The 23,707-nt window shown below is 51.9% G+C and overlaps 1 protein-coding gene across 3 annotated transcripts in view; it reads left to right on the top strand.

Moving 5' to 3' along the window:
- The window catches only part of LOC144934408 (low-density lipoprotein receptor-related protein 2-like), a 103,243-nt gene that overhangs the window by 31,659 nt on the left and 47,877 nt on the right, over positions 1–23,707 (top strand). For all 3 annotated transcript variants that reach the window (XM_078860132.1, XM_078860133.1, XM_078860131.1), the window contains exons 18-20: positions 850–975; positions 10,683–10,813; positions 23,206–23,343. In XM_078860132.1, the coding sequence (XP_078716258.1) occupies positions 850–975; positions 10,683–10,813; positions 23,206–23,343 (395 nt within the window). The remainder of the gene's footprint in view (positions 1–849; positions 976–10,682; positions 10,814–23,205; positions 23,344–23,707) is intronic.

Genomic DNA, 23,707 nt, shown 5'->3' with positions numbered 1-23,707 from the left:
AAGAGTATGGATTCCTGCAGTCACGAAAGCTTCACATCAAGATTGATTCGTTGAACTTCTTTCGCACCACCATACGTAGCCAGCCGTGCTTATCGGAGGTGCGGGGTAAGGACAATAAACTAAACACACAAAGCAGTTCTAAAGCTTTGAGTTTTTTCAATCGAGATTTAAAAGTGCACAGCTCTTTTGACTTCCTAATATCGGAAGGAACAGCGTTCCAGACGGCCGCAGAAGCGCAATGCAGCGACCGTCTTTGTTCGATGGCTCGGCAAAAGCCATTGTCTCAATTTTCTCGCAAGGTGATGATAATGACGATGGTGGCTCACGGCAATGTGATCATCGTAGCCAGGCAGCGGTGCCTCGTGGTGGTGGCTGTGCACGTGTTCTGGAATCCGGCACTGTGGAGGCAGCAGGGAGGGTTGGCGGATCACCGCACAGATGTTCTGAAAGACTCCCTTCCCGTGGGTGTCGAGGAGGAGCCGTACCCTGCCTCACAGAAAAATGCGGCACAGCAAAAATGTGAACTGCAGCTGTTCCATCTGTATGGAATAGAGCGTTGCCCCCTCGCATGCGTGGGTTTTCTCTGAGCGCGCCAGCCATGCGGTGAACTGGCGCCAGTTTTCTCCCACATGTAGACACATCTTCATATATAGGGGGTTGCAGAGCTTGGGCAATTTTTAGCGCCAGTTCACCGCATGGCTGGCTTCCTGCTTACCTGCGGTCCTTCATGGCACCTCCCAGTCGCTCCCTGTGTTCGAGAGTGAGCGGAGTACCGCGGCCGTTTGCCCGTTGACATTACGATCGTGACAACTGTAATGGTGGTGGTAACGGCGACGATGTCGTCATCAGGTACCTCTTCTGGAGCGAGTGGAACCGCCCGGCGAGGATCGTGAAGGCCTGGTGCGACGGATCCCACGTGGAGCCGATAGTGAACACCACGCTGGGCTGGCCCAACGGCCTCGCCATCGACTGGAGGTGCGGCAACGCGCGCAGCCACAGGGGAGGCGCCAGCGCCGTCACCGCGGCGCTCGCGCCTCCTCCACGTCGCCCCACGTCTCCCCACGTCGCCCCACGTCTCCCCACGTCTCGCCACGTCTTCCCACGTCTCCCCACGTCTTCACACGTCTCCCCACGTCTCTCCCACGTCTCCCCACGTCTCTCCCACGTCTCCCCACGTCTTCCCACGTCTCCCCCACGTCTTCCCACGTCTCCCCCACGTCTCCCCCACGTCTCGCCACGTCTCTCCCACGTCTCCCCACGTCTTCCCACGTCTCCCCCACGTCTCCCCACGTCTCCCCCACGTCTTCCCACGTCTCCCCCACGTCTCCCCACGTCTCTCCCACGTCTCCCCACGTCTTCCCACGTCTCCCCACGTCTTCCCACGTCTCCCCTACGTCTCGCCACGTCTCCCCACGTCTCGCCACGTCTCCCCACGTCTCCCCACGTCTTCCCACGTCTCCCCCACGTCTCCCCACGTCTCTCCCACGTCTCCCCACGTCTCTCCCACGTCTCCCCACGTCTCGCCACGTCTCCCCACGTGTCCCCACGTCTCCCCACGTCTCGCCACGTCTCCCCACGTCTCCCCACATCTCCGCTGGTGGAACTTGCGGACGCAAGTGGGAGGCTGGCTGATTACCGGGTGCAGTTAACAGATGGCTACCGACTGAAGTTGTTGTGTGCTGTAAATTGCTGCCCGCTCTCAGAAAGAGTTGGAGCTGCTACGTGACCATATTTCTTCATATTTCTTCGGTTGTCTTATCATTACACTGGCAACCGGTCTTGAAACGAGGAGAGTTTAAGATCCTTCTACTAGTTTTCAAAGCCTTGCATGGGCGGGCACCACCATATGTTCACGAGCTAATTCACCCACACACCCCCTCAAGGTCGTTGAGATCTCGAGCCCGGCTGCATTCCTGGGATGAGCGGGCATTTTCTGTGTCTGCGCCTCGGTTGTGGAATTCCCTATCGTTGGAAATTCGTTTAACTGACAATGTGGATACTTTTAAGTCGAGTCTAAAAACACATTTTCTTAATTCCGTTTATTCTATTTAGCTTCTTCTTTCTTGGCATTTCCTTAACCTTAATCTTACAAGGCGCCGACATTAGTGGACGGCGCCTTACAAATAAATATAAGTTATTATTATTAAACGCAGAGCTTGCCACAAAGAGGCAAGGCCTTACCATCAGCCCCCCAACCCCCTCCACAAAAAGTAAGTAATCTCCTGAGCACCACATGTCATCGAACACTCCGCCAACCTCAACTCTTAATGAGAAATAGCGTGGCTGCGGAGAGAGTGGAGGAGACACATGCACCTGGCCACCTCCAGTTTGGCAGTGGAGATCTCTTGAAATAATTCGAGGGGTGTTATCTTTCCATTGGCTACGTACAACGCTGCGTGGCGGCTGCCTGGCCTGTGGTCACCACTACCAGCAGCAGCACATTGGTTAATATGAGCACTGCCATTACCACCACCGCCACCATCACCAGTATCGTCACCAACCACCAACGCCATCACCACGACCACACCGCCATTCTTGCCGCCTCCGCTGCTTGGGGGTCGTCGTTGTTTTCAGCCGTGGGCAGCAGCAAGCAGGGGCTGGAGCTCCCCGTGGCTGAGCCCTGTGGCTGAGCTCACCACCCAAGGGGCCGTCCATAAATGACGTCACGCACCTGGGGGGGGGGGGGGTTCAGACATTTGTGACGATGTGTGACGAGGGGGGGTTGAGAAATGTGACGTCACATCAAAATGCGCAACTTTAAATAAATATAGAATTGTACTGGTAGGAACGAAGTGGACCAGCCTACAATAGATTATATTGTCCGTCCGTCCGTTCGTGTAGCAACATCGCCCCCTACTGCAAACACTTGGCATGACCCTACAAAAACCTTTAGACTCAGTGACGCTTTCCTGGCTAAACAAGTGTAACATTCCCTTATAATTCCCTCAGATAGCTTTTAATTAAAACTTTTAAATTAAAATTTAACTCACAGCGCCCTAAAGCCTACAGCTAGGCCTAAAGCCTCGAACTACGCCTCAAACTCTCCCTTCGTATTGTATCCCCGCGTGTGTGCAAGGGAGTTAATGTTTAACAATGTTACATTCCCTGATGCTTTTAAATAGAAACATTTAAATTTAAAGCTTTTACATAAATAATAAAAACATTTAAATTTAAAATTAACTCACGGCGGCCTAAAGCCTACAGCTAGGCCTAAAGCCTAGAACTAGGCCTCAAACTCTCCCTTCGTATCGTACCCCCGCGTGTGTGAAAGGGAGTTAATGTTTAACAATGTTACATTCCCTGATGTTTTTCAATAGAAATGTAGAGAGGAGCCGACACGAGATTGCAGGGGTCTCGTCCTTTATTCCTTTCCTTCCATTCACAGCTGTCGCCAGCCGTCCCAATCCCGCTCCCGCCAAAGGCCCCCTTTCCCGCCCGTTCCCTCCTTATATCACCTCGATCACCCCTCCCCCTAACCCATCTATTGGTGGGAATCCTTCCCCTGACACCCCTACATCACCCCCCCCCCCCGGAGAAAAAATAACCGTCCTCGGTTCTGCCTCCCCCATGGACCATTTAAGTCTCCCCATGCCTCCCACCACTGACAGTGACGACAGCCCTTACCCCCCCCCACAACCATACAATGCAATATAACACAACAAATCAATTGCGCGGCCTGCCCAGGTCTCCAGCCAGCATCCCGTAACAGCCCGGACATCCACAGGCAGCAGATGACCGTGGCGGCCCCCTCCTTCGAAGGCCCTCTCGTCGCGGTCCCTGGTTCGGTGGTGCCGGTGTCGCCTTGCCTGGCGCCGCTGTCTCTCCGGCCCCCGCTCGTGCCGCCGCTCCGTCAGGCCTCACATGGGGTGCTGTAGGTGACAAGGGAACACAGGGCACCGAACCCCCTGCCGGTCGGCGCGTGGTGGTCGGCGACCTTGGCCTGGGTAGGGATGATGATGATGTTGGCAGTGATGTTGGTGGTGATGTTGGTGAAGATGACGGTGGAGAGATGTATGGCTTAAGGCGGGTGGGGTGTACAACCATCGTCGCTTACCCAGTTGGACCTGGACGCACTGCGGTCGGAGTGCTTTGATGACCTCGACCGGCCCTTTCCAGGGTCGGTGCAGCTTTGGTGAGAGGCCAACCGGCACCTGAGGACAGTGTAGCCATGCCTGGTCCCCGACTTTAAAGGGCTTGGCTGTCACTGTCCTCTCCCGTATCCGTACATTACTCTCTTGGCTCGCGGCCGATGCGGCCTCGGCTGCTTGGCGGGCCTCTCTCAAATAAATGAGGGAGGTCTTTAGTGCCTTCGGCCATGCGTCGGCTCTTGCCGGAATGTCCGTCAGCTGCACCTCAATAGGCGGAACGGGATCCCGTCCGTACATCAGGAAAAACGGCGAGAACCCCGTCGCCGCGTGTGGGGCCACCCTGTACGCCGCTAAGACCGATGGAATGTGGAGGTCCCAGTCGGAATGGTTTTCGTCCACCACTTGGGACAGCATGGCCGCTATGGTGCGGTTAAGCCGCTCTACCATCCCATCGGTCTGGGGATGATATGGAGATGTTCGGACCTTTTTAGTGCCCAGGATAGAGCAGACGTCCTTCAATAGCTGTGAGGAGAAATTCCTGCCCTGATCCGTGAGTAACCGCTCCGGTGCCCCCTTATCAAGGACATAGCCTCCCACGAAGGCATCGGCGATGGTCTGTGCCGTTTGGTCCGGGAGGGCCCACGCCATCGGCCACCTCGTGCAGTACTCGACTCCGACCAACAGGTATTTATTTCCCCGTGGCGTGACCGGCAGCGGTCCCAAGATGTCCAACGCAACCAATTCGTTGACCCTGGTCACCGTGATGGGCTGTAGGGGCGCCCGGCTTACCCGGGGTGGCGGCTTTCGCCGCGCACATTCGACGCAGGTAGCGACCCATCGATGCACGTCAGCGGTCATACCTGGCCAAAAGTACCGACCCTGTAATGTGTGCAGTGTCTTCCGCCCTGCCAGGTGCAGCAGCTGGCGGCCGTGTACGTCCATAACCAATTGTTGACGCAGCGACTCCGGAACTACCAGGCATCGCCGGCGCCCTGTCGGGTCCCATCGCATGAGGAGATCCTCCCATACGATGTACTCCTCCCCCCCTGCCTCTGCTGAGGCGCGTAGTGTTCGCAGTGGGGCTTCCTCCAGCTGTAGCCGTCTCCAATCGTCCAAGGTCAGCCCCAGGTCGTGGTCGGTCAGCTGGACCTCACCCTGTGCGCCCTCCGCCGTGCGTACGGGAGCGATGACCGTCCCCTCCGGCCTCGCCTCCTTGCAGCGTGCCCCGCCTGTGGTGCATGCACAAGGGCCCTGGGGCACCAGTCGGGACAATGCGTCTGCGTTGGCATGTCTGGTCCCTTTGCGATGCACTACTTGGTACCTGTACTCCTGCAGGCGTTCTATCCATCTGGCCAGCTGGCCCGAAGGCTGGTCGATGCGGAGCGAATACTGCAAGGCCGCGTGGTCAGTGCGGACCGTAAATTTGCGACCATACAGGTAGGGTCGGAATTGCTGCACAAAGTGAACGACTGCCAGGAGTTCCCTACGTGTGACGCAGTAGCGCTGCTCCGCTGATGAAAGCACGCGACTACCATAGGCGATAACCACCTCCCGACCCTGCTGGACTTGCGACAAAACACTGCCGATGCCCACATCGCTGGCGTCCGTGTCCAGGATAAAGGGGAGGCCAAAATCCGGAAAGGCCAATGGTGGTGCATCTGTCAGACGTGAGCGCAGCTGCTGGAATGCCTCTTCCTCCAGAGGGCCCCAATAAAACCTCTGGTTCTTCGCCGTCAACACGTGCAAGGGCTTGGCAATGGTTGCGAAGTTGGGCACAAACCGGCGGTAGTAAGAAACGAAACCCACAAACCGGCGTACCTCCGGAACCGTTGTGGGAACAGCCCAGGCCCTCACGCAGGCCGTCTTTTCCGGGTCTGTAGCCACTCCCGACTCACTGACGACGTGGCCCAAGTAGCGTACCGACGACTGCATAAGGTGGCACTTCGACGGCTTGAGCTTCAAGTTCGCGTTCCGGAACCGCAGGAACACCTGACGCAATCGGTCAATGTGTTCCTCGAATGATCGGCTGAAAACAATGACGTCGTCCAGGTAGATGAGGCACGTTTCCCATTGGAGGCCTGCCAAGGCCAACTCCATTATGCGTTGGAACGTTGCCGGCGCCGTCTGGAGGCCCATAGGCAGGCAGTTGAACTCGAACAGGCCCTGTGGTGTCCGGAATGCTGTTTTAGGCCGGGAGTCCGCGTCTAGTGGGACCTGCCAGAACCCGGACAACAAATCCAGCGTACTGAAAAATGTTGCTCCCGCCAGTGCATCCAATGAGTCGTCGATACGTGGTAGGGGATATGCGTCGGCCAGCGTGACGGCATTGAGGCGTCGGAAGTCCACACAGAATCTCAGTGACCCATCTGACTTCTTGACTAGGACCACCGGTGCCCCCCAGGGACTCGAGGATGGAGAAATTATGTCGGCCCGCAGCATCTCCTGCACCGCTTGTTGAATGTGCCCTTTTTCCATTGGGCTCATTCTATATGTGTTTTGGCGCAGGGGTGCGGCATCTCCCGTGTTGATGTGGTGCTGTGACAGATTTGTGCGCCCTAGGTCGAACGGTCCCCGGCTGAACACGTCCGAGAACTCCTGCAATAACGAGTGCAGCTGCTGTTTCTGGTCGGGCGGCAATCCCGGCTCAGGCCCCGCCAGCTGGTCCATCCACGATTTGGCCCCTCTGTCCTCGGACTGGCTGATGCTGCCTACAAGCTCGGGCTCTGTCCCTGGGGCTCCTAGTGACAAGGGACTAACGTGGGCCAGAACTGTTCCCTCCTGCACCGTCGCTGTTCTATCGGAGGTGTTCAGCACCTGAATGAACAGATGCTGGTTCCTCTGTACAATAGTTTCGGCCCCCACCAGCGCATGACGATCCATGGCCGCTGACGCCGGAGACACCAGGATGGGTGAGTCTGGTCGGGCTGTCACGAGGGGGGACCGATATTGCAGCGGAACCAGCATCTGGGCTGCCGGGGGAATGGAGACAGACTTACTGACCAGAGCCTGCACGTAGGGTACACCCCGGCTGGCCCCCTCCGCCTTTAGGAAATGGAGATGCGTTCCCTGGACTTCCACCCGCCCATTGGCCAGATCGATTTTCATTGGCATCCGCCTCAGAAAGTCCGTCCCCAACAGGCAGGGTACGGGCAACGTTGCGGAGACAAGGATGGGTCCTGCTACCGAAAGCTGCCCAATCTGTATCGGGGCTTCAACCTGACCCAGGAAGCCCATGCTGCCTCCATTTGCTGCAATGAACGTTGTCTTGACGGGGACTAAAGGTCGGATTTTATCCGGCAGCATCTCATGCATGGTGCTCGAGATGATCGTGGCTGATGCCCCCGTATCGACCAAGATACGTGCCGACACTCCCGCGATTTCACCGACCAGGACCGAGGTTCCTGACGTGGCCGCTGCCACCCGCCTTGCCAGCTTCCTCCATTGTGTGGCTGAGTCCGGCCACTGACCAGGCGGCGTCTCGTTATCCTGTGGTGCATGGTGAAATGATGGGGGATGGGTGTGGATGGACTGAAGATGGGGTTCCTCCCTTTGGAGTGCGTCACAGCAGGGTGAACGCGCCCTTGTTACATAGTGTGGGCTTACCCCTGGGTTGCGGGCTGGGCTCTCTATGTAGTGCAAATTGCCCCCCCTAGGTGACGTAGGATGGGCCCCCCTTGTGGTGTGGGGGGGCCCCCCCCCCATTGTAGGGGGCGGTGGGGACTGGGGGGTGGGCCTTCCCGTGAGCCCCTCCCTTTCCTTTGTCACGGGGGCGTGGTCCCCCTGGTTCCGTCTCGCTCTGTCGCAAAGCGGTGGTGAGGCGGGTCGTGGAATTGCTCCAGGGTGCAATGTCAATCGTGTGGGCTGCCTCCGCCCCCGGGCCGTTGCCCCTGGCAACTCGCCGGCGTTGCAGGTAACTGGTGACGTCACGCCCGCCGGCGACGTCACGCCCGCCGGTGACGTCACGCCCGCCCGCGAACCCACGCCCGCCCGCGAAACCACGCCCACCCGCGACGTCACGCCCGCCCGCAAAACCCCGCCCGCTCGCGACGTCACGCCCGGCATCGACGTCGCTGCCGGCCGCGACGTCACTTCCGCCCGCGACGTCACCTCCGCCCGCGACGTCACCTCTGTCCGCGACGTCCCTCCCGGCGTCGGCGCGACTCCCGGCGCGGTCCCCGGCCTCGGCGCGATCCCCGACGCGGTCCCTGGCCCCGGCGCGATTCCCGGCGCGGTCCACGGCCCCGGCGCAATTCCCGGCGCGATCCGCGACACCACTTCCGGCCGCGACGTCACTTCCGGACGCAACGTCACGTCCGTTCGCGACGCCACTCCGGGTCGCGATGCGACCACAGGCCCCGGCGCTATCCCCTTCCCCCGACCAGAACAGCGGGGACCGGGAAACGACACCACCGGCGCCCACCCCGAGGAGACTCCCGGTGAGTTCGCGGCGTCGGAATTGTAATTACCCGGCCCGCCCGAGAGGCCGGGTGGGACGGCGTCACTCGCCTGGCTCCTGTCGGCGTTCGGCCCCGGCAGGTTCCAGGTGACGTTGGCGGCCTCCGGCTCCGTGCGGCACCCCCTCGCCACATGCCCCTCTCGACCACAATGGTGGCAGACCCATGGGGCGTTGCGTCGGGGGGGCTCGGCGCGATGTTGTAGAGGCGGCTGCCAGCGACGCGGCGGCTGGTCCCTCTGCTCCGCCAGTCCCCGGATCGCCGCGTACACCTCCCGCAGCGATGGCTCCGTCTCAGACGTCGGCGGTCCGTCCCCAGATGCCCCACCGGCAGCCTGTGGTGACGGTGCAGGTTCGGCGGTTAGTGTCGCTGGACCAAGTAGCGCCGCGGCAACGGCTCGGCTGTTCCCCCCCGCCGCGCCAGCCACCGGGCCCACGGGTGGCGCCCGGCCCATGACCTGCTCGTGGGCTTGGATGGTCCGGGCAGCCCACAGCGAGGTGCGTTCTTCCGGCGTCACTACGGGCATTACAACGCCGGCGCGGCAAGCGTAGGCGATGAGGTGCTCGACCACGAGGTCCTCGAGCGCTTCTTCAGCCAGGCGAGGGAAAGCTCTCCTCGCCAACACGAGCAGCGCCCCCCTGTAGGCTAAAGGGGATTCTTTAGCCCCTCGCTGGCGATCCTGGAACCGTTTAAAGGCTCCTTCCGCCGGGCAATAGATCTCCCCCAAAGCCTCGTAGGCCGCCTGTAGCGTGGACTTGCTGTGCGAGGGAAGGGAGGTGTAAGAGGAGAGTGCTTCTTTGCCCAGAACAGATGGCAGCGCTCGTAGGGCCTCTTCGTCTGTCCACTCGAGAGCGTGGAAGGCAGCCTCGAATCGGCGGACAAACTCCTCCCAATCTTCTTCCTCAGCCACAAACTTGTCGACGGGCCCCAGCCGACGCGGCCGTCCGGCCACCTGCTCTCCGTGTTGGGTGTTTAGCCCTGGGGGTTTTGGCGGGAGCGGCGGCGGCTGGTGTGACGAGGTTGGTTGCGGCTCCTGCCCGGCCGGCTGGTCGGCGTCCGGTTCCCGTGGCCTCTCCTCCCGTAGTACGCGTGGGGGTGGGGGTCCCGGTGCCGGCGGGCCCCCCATAGGGAGCCTCTGCAAGAGCTCCTGGAGCGCCCTCTCCACGCGGGCCATGCGGTCCTCCATGCGATCCTCCAGGCGATCCGGGCCCCCTTCTGCTGCTTCTGACAGCAGGCCCCCTTGTTGCCCAGGATGTGAAGGATCCCCGGCCCCTGCTTCCTCCTCCCTCGGCTCCCTCCCGCGAGGATTCTTCTTTGTAGCCATTAGGATCCCACCGCTGCCACCAAATGTAGAGAGGAGCCGACACGAGATTGCAGGGGTCTCGTCCTTTATTCCTTTCCTTCCATTCACACCTGTCGCCAGCCGTCCCAATCCCGCTCCCGCCAAAGGCCCCCTTTCCCGCCCGTTCCCTCCTTATATCACCTCGATCACCCCTCCCCCTAACCCATCTATTGGTGGGAATCCTTCCCCTGACACCCCTACAGAAACATTTACATTTAAAGCTTTTACGTAATTAATTAAAACATTTAAATAAAAAAATTAACTCACAGCGGCCTAACGCCTACAGCTAGGCCTAAAGCCTAGAACTAGGCCTCACACTCTCCCTTCGTATCGTCCGATTCGGTGTAGCAACATCGCCCCCTACTGCAAACACTTGGCAGGACCCTACAAAAACCTTGAGACTCAGTGGGGCTTCCCTGGCTAAACAAGTGTCATAATACATTATGTTTATATTCTTTGGTTATTCGTTCCTACCAGCCCACCCCACAGGGTCCTGTTTATAACAACACTAAGTGTTATGCCAACACTCCTACAACATCAAAGTGCAGTGCCACATTAAATATGCACTACTTTGACAATAGTTTAAAGCGATTTGAAGCATGTTTTATTTTCAAAATGGAAATATGGTTTTGTGGGGGGGGGGGGCAGAGCTTTGTGACGTAATAACATAATATTTGAGGAGTGGTCTGACTTTTTGTGACGCTGTGTGACGAGGGGGGGGGGGGGTCAAAAATCGTCCAAAATCGCGTGACGTCATTTATGGACGGCCCCCAATCCCGTCGTGTCCGGCTGGCGCAGCTCCGACCGCCTCTACTGGGTGGACGCGTACTTCGACCGCATCGAGCACAGCGACCTGCAGGGCGGCGCCCGCACGGCGCTGGGCCGCGTCTCGCGCATGGTGCACCCCTTCAGCCTCGCCCTGCACGGCGGTAGCGCTCACCGCCACCACCAACACCACTACTACTCCCCACCACTACTACTCACCGCCACCACTAACCACCGCCACCACCAATACTCACCACCACCACTACTCACCGCCACCACCACTACTCACCACCACCACTACTCACCACCACCACTACTACTCACCAATTAAAAAGACAAAGATACCCCATATAGCCTTTAACGGACTGTTGGAGTAAGTGCTGTTAGCGAGCACCTATGAAGGCTGGCAGGGTGCACAGGCGGGTGGTGTAGCCAGCACCACACCCGGCCACCTTTGTCTCCCGAGTGGCGATGTTTACACACCGCACCAAGTACTTATTTAAGGTCGAGTCGACCTAGGGGAGGCCCAGGACCAGTTCAGATATTCGTCACCGATGTTGGCCGTGAGCAGGAATCGAACCCGGGTCCTTGGTTTCATTGCGCAACACGCCAACCAATACACTACGGCTCCCCACACACGCGCACGCACACACACGCACATACGCGCACACACGCGCACACGCAAACACACGCATACACACACACGCACTCACACCCACACGCGCACACAAACACAAGCACACACACACACGCACCTGATGGTCTGCCGGAGGAATGCTCCCAAAAGGAAGTTCAAAATGCAATATTATTACGAACAAAAGTTCAGCTGATCGTGTAAATTAAATTTGCGCCAATACGAGGGCGTGTTGTATATGTTGGGTGTGAAAATTTTGATGTGTTGTATGCGTGCGTGGGTGAAATTATTATGTTGTATATGTGGGTTATGAATATTCAGTGAAAATAATAATAATCAATCGAAATTTGGCCAAAGGTGTAATTATCCGGAAATACTTTAATCCATGTAATTACGCACATTTAATTATGCCAATTCGAGAGGTAATTGTAGTAATTATGCGAGTGGGTGTAATTATGATAATGCAAGTCGTTATGATAACCAGACCCCGCCTCGGTGACGAGGGTGGGTTATCGATCGGAATAAGGCAATTAATCGTATGCAGTTATGCAGGTGTGGTGTAAGTATACAAGATTAACTTAGATTAACTCGGCCTCGTTGTCTAGGTTCGTCTCATTCTCGCTTATTTAGGTCCCCGGTTCGCCCCGTTATCGCTTTAACATTTACTGAGTATGTGTTAGTGTGTTTATTAAGGTCACCAAGTTCAGATCTCAACGCAGAAGCAGATCTTATGCATAGTTCAGGAAAGAATCACACAACCACTTCTGTATTAATCAATTTATTACTAATTCAACCTCAACTATGATATAGTATGCGAACTCTCAATCCCGGAACGTCAACACGGCATCAATACAGTATCATCAATGATTGTCTGATTTCACTTGACAACGGCACATGGATCCCGCGTAACGCGATGGTTGTTAGTGAGAGAGAGAGTCGTTAAAACATGCAAATACTATGCTAAGAAAACCTTAACGTTAATGAATGAAAGATGCTTGAAAGATTATACGGCGATAAACACAATCAAAACAGTTATTATTCTTAAAGGCACCAATCTCAACAGATACATCGCAGGTTATCTGACAACAGAGTGGCTCGGCGGAAGGAGGTGCCAAGAATCAATTCGTATTGATGGATCTGTTGGGAATTTATGCGATTAAGAGTACAGTCCACTAAATATTAAAGATAATACTCTTATAAATGACGGATGGCCATCACTCGGTCTCGAGTTTTTCTTCACAGCCACGGATGGCTTATGGGTTCGAGTGGGTTTGAGTGGTAAGAGTTGTCTTCAATAGTCAGTGTTCGGAGTCGGTTCTTTATGTCAAACAACGCCTGGTGGTCGTGTGGTGAGGGGGCGGTGCGCGTCATACGTATTAGTCGCTCCTCTGTCGCCGTGGGGAATTGGTTGGATGCCTGTTGATACGCTGTCGTAGTTCGGAACCCGGTCGGTAGGTGGCGCCCGCAGCTCGCTCGCAGCACACAGTCGTCCTCTCGTCTCCAACCGCGACCCTGGCTGCCAGCAGGGGCCTCTGACGCGGCAGGTTGAGCTGTCAAGCGGGTCTTGCCCGCCTGCAGAGGAGACGGGGAGCTGCTTGAGTCGAGCCCCGAGAGCCGTCTGAACTCGGCTGAGTCCCAGAAGCTGAAGAGTCGAGCCGACCCGTTAGTCGCAGCTCGGCTGGTGAGTTCGACCCTCTTGGTCGAACTCGGCTGATGAGTCGAGCCGACCCTTCCGGTCGAGCTCGCTCATGAGTCGACCCGTTGGTCGCCCTCGTGATGAGTTGACTCTCCTGGTCCAACTGGTTTCCAATGCTCAGGGTCCTTTCTTTTATGCCGAAAAATCCCTTTGGGTCCTGCCCACAAGGCGGGGTTTTCTTTTGATTTACTGTGTCAGGATCTGTCCGTGTGTAGGTGTGTTCATGTGTGTGTCCGTACGTCCGTGTGCTTGTGTGCATCACCCACGGCATTTTCCGTTGTCATACTCCCTCCATAAAATCCATGAGCAAACAATCAGATGTTACAAATTGCCTCGAAGTCGTCTCTCTGTCTGGCCTCCTTCATGAACCAAAACACAGACGTTACAAATCGTCTCATAGGCACCTCTGTTCGTGTTGCACGACCTGGAGGGAGGGGCACACTCCCTCCGATCCTCACAGCACACAAAGACATGGTTAAAAGTTTTAAATTAACATTTGTCCCTTACCATTTCCCAGTTATGATTCTGTATGTAACCTCAGGTGTGTCGTTTCCCATCGTGGTGCTTGACTCAAGTGGAGGTGCCTCCCCGAGCACATACACACTCCCATCCCGTGCTGCGGGGATACAAAGACGGCCGGGATCTCCCTTTCTCTCCGACCCTGGGTTTAACATCGCTCTTTATTATGTACTTTATTTCGACCTGGTGGTGATTTATCCCGCTATCCTGGCTTTTCATAAGTTTTACTTTTGTCTTTCATGCATAGGCTTATTATTATTAATTTATTTCCGATATCTTAGGTTAAGGGGTAAGTTTCTTGATCCTAGGAATTCGTATTCCTTGGTGTCTGCATGGTTATATAAGCGGAATATAGTTGACGGTGAATAGCGTTAACATTGATGTTATGTACGATATTATGTATTGTGATGTCTTTAACTTAACTTGTTGGTCAGGCTTCACTGACATGAAGTTGCATTTCATAGCCTCGCAGGTTTTTGCCTCACTCTGTCTCTGCTCGCCGTTGTTGTTGCTGTCCAGCTGACGCCGTTAACTCAAGGCCTCATTAATTTCCGTCACTCCTTGTAGGTGAGGGCGGTTGAACCTTGGAGTCAGTTCTGGTTTTTGTCTGCTTGCTTTTTCTGATGTCCCCTGACCCCGGGAGTTATCATTCCTACTTTATGGCCTGTCGAAGCCCGACTCGCTGTTGTTGGCTTGGTGTGTTGTTCCCGGCTTTTTGCTTACGTTTGCAGTTCGCCGTGCTCTTAATTTCCTTCCCTCTTCAACCTTATATCGACTATTCGCTCCTGTCTGGGTGCGATTCAATTTTGACTTAGGAAGGTTCTGATTGTCATATGCTTTGGGTCGAGTTGTATATTAAAGTATGGAAATAACATTTCATATTGACTTAATGATGGTGATGGTTCAGTAGGCGTAACTTGTGGCCTGGTTTAATTGGAGTGGGTGTGAATATCAATAACTTTAGCCTACCCTGTTGTTAAATTCTGATTTTAACGTTGCTTTAATAGCAATACAGAATAATTGAGCTTTTCGACTTAACTAGGCGAACACGAACTTTTGGTGACCTCCGCAGCCTTGTTATTCAGCTGAGTCTGCATCCTTGATATACAACGCTCTTATTCGTCTCACTGTGGTCATCCAACCTTCTTAACTTCAGGTCAAAGGCCCCCTCACGGTTCAGCCGGGCAGGGTTGTTAATCAGCTCCCTCCCCTGTGCACACAGCGTTGCTGACCCACTTCATTTGACCACTCACCCTGGATTTAATAATTTAACTCCTTAAAACCATGCAGGATGGTTGGCTTTTTGCCTTAATTATGTCTGGCTGACTCTACCACTGTCTCTGCCGCCTGCACGGGTGACATATGCCCGTTCATCAGGCCCCCTCCTTCCTTGAAGCAAGGTTGCAAATTCTGCCATCCTAGACCTCCTCCAGTCCATTACTTAGTGACACCTGGTGTTTTGCAGTCTGCTGCTTTTGGTGTGTTTTCATTCATTATATATCAAGTAAGAAGATAATATATAAAAATATCAAGTTTGGAAGAAGGGTTAGGATACAACATACCGCCCTTTTAAAAATGACCAGTGGTCAAATGGCCACGGGTTATTTTTAAAAAATGTATACCCTTCTTCCATCATGAACCATCAACTGTCCTCCAGTTTGCTGCTATTTCCTTACAACGCGCGCGTACGTGTCACAACTTAACATGGTTATATGTGACAAAGAAAAAAATATTCTAAAGGAAGGTAAAACGATAAGGAAGGGAGAAATTATTCTATTGACTACGTGTTATAGGAGATATCGTTAAAAAGATAGTTTCTACGGTTATTCTTGGGTGGCATCATCAGGCCTTGGCTCCCTTCTAGCTTGGCAAGGTACGTTAGCAGGAGCGTGAGCAGGAGGGCTGCCATTTCCTGGAAAACATGTTACATATTATCGTAGTGTGATATGCCCATTAGTTTAGTTCCCCAGAGATTGGTGTTTATTCTGAGTTAATTTTTTATGTCCTAAGGTTAAGCGTTATTATGTTTCCACTTAAGCTTTCTGGAATTCGTACTCTTTAGTTTTTATTTTTATTTTTTGGAAGGTCGTGTAGGTAGGAAACATATAATAATAGAAAAAAAAATATATTATTGTTTGTTGGTTAATTATCTTTGTTAAGTTTCTACTTTTCGGTATTATTCTGCCCTTATCTGTATATCTCCAGATGTCTTGGGAGGCTAGTCCATACATCTTTTGTCCATTTGGATGTCCATGACCTCTTTGTGACCGAACTCTCAACACTTTAACCGCCCTCCATGTTTCATGGATTCCTGGTGTTCTTGTGAGGAGAAGTGAGTTGTTTTCATTAATTAATTAAAAAAAAGGTATATATATAAATTAAAAATTATTATATTTTTTTTGAATTGTTCTTAATTAAAAAAAAAAAAATAGACACAACAATTCGCCCGTTTGAAAATTATCAGGGGTCGATTTGGCCACTGGCGAATTTCCAAACCAAGTAAATGCCCCTTTTTTTGTGTTATGAATCTATAAGCCACCCTCACTCTCGGCGGTTATTTCTTACGACGCGCGCATATGTATCACAATCGTAACATGGTTACTTTTGAAATAAGCAAAAAAAAATAAAAATAAAACACCACGTTAAACATCGGTACTAATCCATAACGCATTCCTTCCAAAGCGCGCATGTATCACAATCTTAACAAGATTACATTTGAAATAAACAAAAAAAAAATACCACAAAACTTGAACATCGATATCACCAGTTACATGGTTCTCATCCCTCATAACTCCGACGGATATTAATTTTTTTGTTTTTGTTAAATCCTGGGAAACGCTATGTAGCGGTTTCGAACGCATTTTTGCGTTATTTCCCTCCTGTTACATCCTGGCAATCTTTTTACCAAGTTCTGAGTGTCTGGTTTACCACTTATCACTTTGATCATTCGATCACGGTTTTCCGGTTCGTTTTTGTAATTTCCCCTCTCACTCTCTCGCGTCGTGGGAGTGTGGGGTGTAAAATTGTGCTGCACATAATCGGAATTCGCGCACACAACCAACTTCTCTACTCCGTCATCACTGGCATTCGCTCTCTCTGCGATTACATGCACATTTGCCGAGTCAGTGTGTCGATTTAATTCTGTCCCTCGTAATGTTGCCCTCTTTGTTTTAACGAGTGTGTTGGATTTCAACACCATTCCCGATACGTCATGGACATTCGTCTCCATTTTAGCACTCCGATCCACATAAATTTTGGTTTCCCTTGGATATTTTCCATTCAAAGGCTCATGCCTGCGCTCCTCAGGGCGTGTCCCTGCTGTCGGTTTTTGTACTGTCCGATCACGCTTCAATGCAACCCTGTCCTTGTATTCGATCCGCGCGTCATTTACGGGAGTACTGTCCACGCCTTTGCCCGCCCTGTCACCTGCAGCCTGCCCGTATTTCTCATTGAGTTTCGGGTTTAATATCTCGGCGGGTGGGGCGCGCGTTGGCCGCTCGCTCGCGCTCACTGTGGGTCGTTTATCATGTCTTTGGACCGCATCCTGTGTTATTCCTCTATTCCCTCCTGGTATAGCCGGTGGAGGAATTGGTCGGAATTGGATCAATTGTGTTTGACCTCCCATCCTGCGATTCCTCTGAATGTTCGCATCCATACCTCCGCGGTCTGTGTAACCCCTTCCCGCTGGATGGTTATCTCGCCATCTCTGTGCGTAATTTGAACCTTGCGTGTGTCGTGGGATGGGGTGTTGATATGGTTCTGTTCTGAACCTTCCCCCCCTACGATTCTCCTGAATGTTCGGCTTTATGCCGCTCTCATTCTCGTGCCAACCTCTCTCCGGGTTATTTTGCCATGTGTGCGTGTTTGTTTGCTCCGTCCTGCATTGTGGGACTGCTCGGTGATTTTTATTCCTCTCTGAGAGGCTGGGTTCCTTATCCCTCTCCCTGTGTTCTGGATCCGAATTATGATTCTTAGCTCTGTATAACCATGCCATGTACGCCTTGCTCTCTATGCGGCGTAAGGATGCGGTTTCTGGATTCACAACCATTCTCACCCTTTCTGTAATCTTTGGGCTCAAGGATTCAAAAAACATAATTTTGAACATTTTATCTCCTTCGTGGTATTGATTCACATCGCCTGCGTAATACGCTCTTTTAAATTGTACGAGGTAGTCACGTGGATCTTGGTCCATGCCCTGGGTCATCGATTTTACAGCATAAAACCCCTCAGTGAGTGTCGAATATTCTCCAAACTTCCGAATCACTGCCAGGCTCAGTTGTTTAAAATCATTTCTAACCTTGTGTGGTAGTGACTTTACCCATGGGATAGAACCTTTATTTAAGCTTCGTTTCAACAAACTCGCTTTTTCATCCCGTCTCATCAACCCTCTAATCATTGCCTCCTCTTCCACTGTCGCGATATGTGTGTGGATATCCATGGACTTATTGTGGGGGTCAAAATCGGGAATTCTGACTAGAGCCTTGTCCATCAATTTAAGGGTTTTACTGTTGAAAAAGTATTCCGAAAGTTGGTCGCCGTCAGCGTCATCATCAAACAAGTTATCATCAGGCAATCTGTCACTTTTATCTGTTCTGTGTGGGGCGTGATTAAGCGCTGTGCATTTCCTGTGTGCGCGCCCAGTGCCGTGTCGCTCGTGTTGCCATTTCCCTTCAGTTTTTGCCTCTGCCCTTAGCGGAGCACGTCCTATCAACTTTACTTTAACATTTTGCTTCCCTCTATCTGTGAAGTTGTCAATCTCACATGTTTTTGTTTGCATATGTATCTCTCCATCCCTTCTCTCGAATGAGTGTGATTTAATGTTACTTCCATATTTATTCTGTGGATACACGTCTGTGAGTTTCGCTGGTGTCGCGAGCCCTGATTTCTCCTCCCTTACGATGGTGTGAGGACATTTTCCCTCGTTTATTAGAGACGATTTCTCTCCTGTTTCCTTTCCAAATTTCCCTTTATTCCACCATCCCTGACTGTATGCCTGTGTGAGGAGGAATGAGTCCTGTCCTGCCTTCTCTGCAGCTTTTGCATCGTGTTCGCCTTCGTTACCTTTTATCCAGTCAATTAGTTTCCTCCGAGGTGTGTTCGTGTTATCGATACAGCTCCCTCCCCATATGTCTCTCTGACTGTACTGCTTTGTAACAGATTGGTCGGTACGTTTTAATACGAGCTCCCCGTACCCCGTCACCCATTCAAAAATTATTCTTAATCCTATCATCTCAAGTGGCAGGAGTTACTTTGACATTCCTTTTCAGAGTACTTATACACAATTGTATCACAGGATGCGTCAGTTCAACTCGAGCAAATAATTTCAGCCCAGCTGTCTTTGTTATACTCTGCTACTCTGGTATTTCCCTTCAGAGCGCGTTTTGTTTTGTTTTACGCCCGTTTACAATCACAAGGCAACGTCAGTCCACAACACTTTGATTAACACAACAGTGATTCGTTCCTGAATTCATGCATAAACTGTCTGCGAGAAATCCCGGGCGACGCCCCCATTATGTTGTATATGTTGGGTGTGAAAATTTTGATGTGTTGTATGCGTGCGTGGGTGAAATTATTATGTTGTATATGTGGGTTATGAATATTCAGTGAAAATAATAATAATCAATCGAAATTTGGCCAAAGGTGTAATTATCCGGAAATACTTTAATCCATGTAATTACGCACATTTAATTATGCCAATTCGAGAGGTAATTGTAGTAATTATGCGAGTGGGTGTAATTATGATAATGCAAGTCGTTATGATAACCAGACCCCGCCTCGGTGACGAGGGTGGGTTATCGATCGGAATAAGGCAATTAATCGTATGCAGTTATGCAGGTGTGGTGTAAGTATACAAGATTAACTTAGATTAACTCGGCCTCGTTGTCTAGGTTCGTCTCATTCTCGCTTATTTAGGTCCCCGGTTCGCCCCGTTATCGCTTTAACATTTACTGAGTATGTGTTAGTGTGTTTATTAAGGTCACCAAGTTCAGATCTCAACGCAGAAGCAGATCTTATGCATAGTTCAGGAAAGAATCACACAACCACTTCTGTATTAATCAATTTATTACTAATTCAACCTCAACTATGATATAGTATGCGAACTCTCAATCCCGGAACGTCAACACGGCATCAATACAGTATCATCAATGATTGTCTGATTTCACTTGACAACGGCACATGGATCCCGCGTAACGCGATGGTTGTTAGTGAGAGAGAGAGTCGTTAAAACATGCAAATACTATGCTAAGAAAACCTTAACGTTAATGAATGAAAGATGCTTGAAAGATTATACGGCGATAAACACAATCAAAACAGTTATTATTCTTAAAGGCACCAATCTCAACAGATACATCGCAGGTTATCTGACAACAGAGTGGCTCGGCGGAAGGAGGTGCCAAGAATCAATTCGTATTGATGGATCTGTTGGGAATTTATGCGATTAAGAGTACAGTCCACTAAATATTAAAGATAATACTCTTATAAATGACGGATGGCCATCACTCGGTCTCGAGTTTTTCTTCACAGCCACGGATGGCTTATGGGTTCGAGTGGGTTTGAGTGGTAAGAGTTGTCTTCAATAGTCAGTGTTCGGAGTCGGTTCTTTATGTCAAACAACGCCTGGTGGTCGTGTGGTGAGGGGGCGGTGCGCGTCATACGTATTAGTCGCTCCTCTGTCGCCGTGGGGAATTGGTTGGATGCCTGTTGATACGCTGTCGTAGTTCGGAACCCGGTCGGTAGGTGGCGCCCGCAGCTCGCTCGCAGCACACAGTCGTCCTCTCGTCTCCAACCGCGACCCTGGCTGCCAGCAGGGGCCTCTGACGCGGCAGGTTGAGCTGTCAAGCGGGTCTTGCCCGCCTGCAGAGGAGACGGGGAGCTGCTTGAGTCGAGCCCCGAGAGCCGTCTGAACTCGGCTGAGTCCCAGAAGCTGAAGAGTCGAGCCGACCCGTTAGTCGCAGCTCGGCTGGTGAGTTCGACCCTCTTGGTCGAACTCGGCTGATGAGTCGAGCCGACCCTTCCGGTCGAGCTCGCTCATGAGTCGACCCGTTGGTCGCCCTCGTGATGAGTTGACTCTCCTGGTCCAACTGGTTTCCAATGCTCAGGGTCCTTTCTTTTATGCCGAAAAATCCCTTTGGGTCCTGCCCACAAGGCGGGGTTTTCTTTTGATTTACTGTGTCAGGATCTGTCCGTGTGTAGGTGTGTTCATGTGTGTGTCCGTACGTCCGTGTGCTTGTGTGCATCACCCACGGCATTTTCCGTTGTCATACTCCCTCCATAAAATCCATGAGCAAACAATCAGATGTTACAAATTGCCTCGAAGTCGTCTCTCTGTCTGGCCTCCTTCATGAACCAAAACACAGACGTTACAAATCGTCTCATAGGCACCTCTGTTCGTGTTGCACGACCTGGAGGGAGGGGCACACTCCCTCCGATCCTCACAGCACACAAAGACATGGTTAAAAGTTTTAAATTAACATTTGTCCCTTACCATTTCCCAGTTATGATTCTGTATGTAACCTCAGGTGTGTCGTTTCCCATCGTGGTGCTTGACTCAAGTGGAGGTGCCTCCCCGAGCACATACACACTCCCATCCCGTGCTGCGGGGATACAAAGACGGCCGGGATCTCCCTTTCTCTCCGACCCTGGGTTTAACATCGCTCTTTATTATGTACTTTATTTCGACCTGGTGGTGATTTATCCCGCTATCCTGGCTTTTCATAAGTTTTACTTTTGTCTTTCATGCATAGGCTTATTATTATTAATTTATTTCCGATATCTTAGGTTAAGGGGTAAGTTTCTTGATCCTAGGAATTCGTATTCCTTGGTGTCTGCATGGTTATATAAGCGGAATATAGTTGACGGTGAATAGCGTTAACATTGATGTTATGTACGATATTATGTATTGTGATGTCTTTAACTTAACTTGTTGGTCAGGCTTCACTGACATGAAGTTGCATTTCATAGCCTCGCAGGTTTTTGCCTCACTCTGTCTCTGCTCGCCGTTGTTGTTGCTGTCCAGCTGACGCCGTTAACTCAAGGCCTCATTAATTTCCGTCACTCCTTGTAGGTGAGGGCGGTTGAACCTTGGAGTCAGTTCTGGTTTTTGTCTGCTTGCTTTTTCTGATGTCCCCTGACCCCGGGAGTTATCATTCCTACTTTATGGCCTGTCGAAGCCCGACTCGCTGTTGTTGGCTTGGTGTGTTGTTCCCGGCTTTTTGCTTACGTTTGCAGTTCGCCGTGCTCTTAATTTCCTTCCCTCTTCAACCTTATATCGACTATTCGCTCCTGTCTGGGTGCGATTCAATTTTGACTTAGGAAGGTTCTGATTGTCATATGCTTTGGGTCGAGTTGTATATTAAAGTATGGAAATAACATTTCATATTGACTTAATGATGGTGATGGTTCAGTAGGCGTAACTTGTGGCCTGGTTTAATTGGAGTGGGTGTGAATATCAATAACTTTAGCCTACCCTGTTGTTAAATTCTGATTTTAACGTTGCTTTAATAGCAATACAGAATAATTGAGCTTTTCGACTTAACTAGGCGAACACGAACTTTTGGTGACCTCCGCAGCCTTGTTATTCAGCTGAGTCTGCATCCTTGATATACAACGCTCTTATTCGTCTCACTGTGGTCATCCAACCTTCTTAACTTCAGGTCAAAGGCCCCCTCACGGTTCAGCCGGGCAGGGTTGTTAATCAGCTCCCTCCCCTGTGCACACAGCGTTGCTGACCCACTTCATTTGACCACTCACCCTGGATTTAATAATTTAACTCCTTAAAACCATGCAGGATGGTTGGCTTTTTGCCTTAATTATGTCTGGCTGACTCTACCACTGTCTCTGCCGCCTGCACGGGTGACATATGCCCGTTCATCAGGCCCCCTCCTTCCTTGAAGCAAGGTTGCAAATTCTGCCATCCTAGACCTCCTCCAGTCCATTACTTAGTGACACCTGGTGTTTTGCAGTCTGCTGCTTTTGGTGTGTTTTCATTCATTATATATCAAGTAAGAAGATAATATATAAAAATATCAAGTTTGGAAGAAGGGTTAGGATACAACAGGCGCATGTGTACTCGTTTGAGGCCGAGTCGACCTAGGGGAGGCTCTGTTCAAATATTCACCACTGGTTTTGGTCTCGAGTGGGAATTGAACTCGGGTGGCCAGGTTCACAGCGCAACGGCACCGAGCACTGCACCGCCGCTCCCCACATTGCCACCACCGGCATCGCATCCGCCGCAACGCAGGCGGGTACTTCTTAAAGACTCTGCTGAAACACCATTGGAACCTCGTTTGCCAGTAGAAAAATATGATAATTGTTTTTTTACTCTTTTATCTGGCAACAAAACTGACACCTTTTTTTACAAGGAGTCATGTTTGCATTGACTCTGATGGTGCATTGTCTTTGAGTTGTGCGCCTTTTGGCGTCATCTGGTCCAACACCATGAGAGACTAGGCTCTAAAGAAAGCTGTCTCGGGTGTGGACCAATCAATTTCAAGGACAGTGCATACATTATCAGAGTTTGAGTTTTTTGTTTGCATTCCGACTGCAGGTATTGTGGTTTATGCAAACATGACTCCTTGTAAAAAAGGTGTCAGTTTTGTTGCCAGATATAAGGGTAAAAAAACAATTATCACTCTGCTGAAAGTCGACAACGAGGGATCGAGAGACGACGAAACGTCCCCCCCCCCCCGCCGCGTGCCGCCCGCCAGACTTCATCTACTTCACGGACTGGAGGCTGGGCATGCTGCTGCGCGTGCGCAAGAGCGACGGGGGCGGCAGCACCGTGATGCGGCGCGGCGTGGCCAGCATCATGCACGTCAAGGTGTACGACGCCGGCGCGCAGGCAGGCAAGGCCATGGGCACGGCGCTCGCGAGCACGCTCACGCGCCGTCACTCGCAGTCGCACTCCCGACCCAGCTCCGAGCCAACTCCGGCTCAGCTCGGATGGCGGGGGGGGGGGGCAAGAGCTGTTGTTGTCTGGGGGGACCACCACGGCGGCGATTCTAAAAACGAAAACTATAAAACTGGTTTTAATCTTGATTTGAAACTTTCGTGACTGCAGGAATCCATACTCTTTGGTTCTTTCGGTAAAGTCACGTAGGTAGAAAATGAAATAATTTACGACGTTTCAGGCTGCCTCAGCAGCAGACCATGCTTTCCCACCTGATGACGGACGCTTGTGTTGCGCCCGAAACGTCGTAAATTATTTTA

This window comes from Lampetra fluviatilis, chromosome 10 (assembly GCF_964198595.1).
Source record: "Lampetra fluviatilis chromosome 10, kcLamFluv1.1, whole genome shotgun sequence".
In the NCBI taxonomy this organism is placed as follows: Eukaryota; Metazoa; Chordata; class Hyperoartia; order Petromyzontiformes; family Petromyzontidae; genus Lampetra; species Lampetra fluviatilis.
This window is presented reverse-complemented; position numbering and strand designations above follow the sequence as displayed.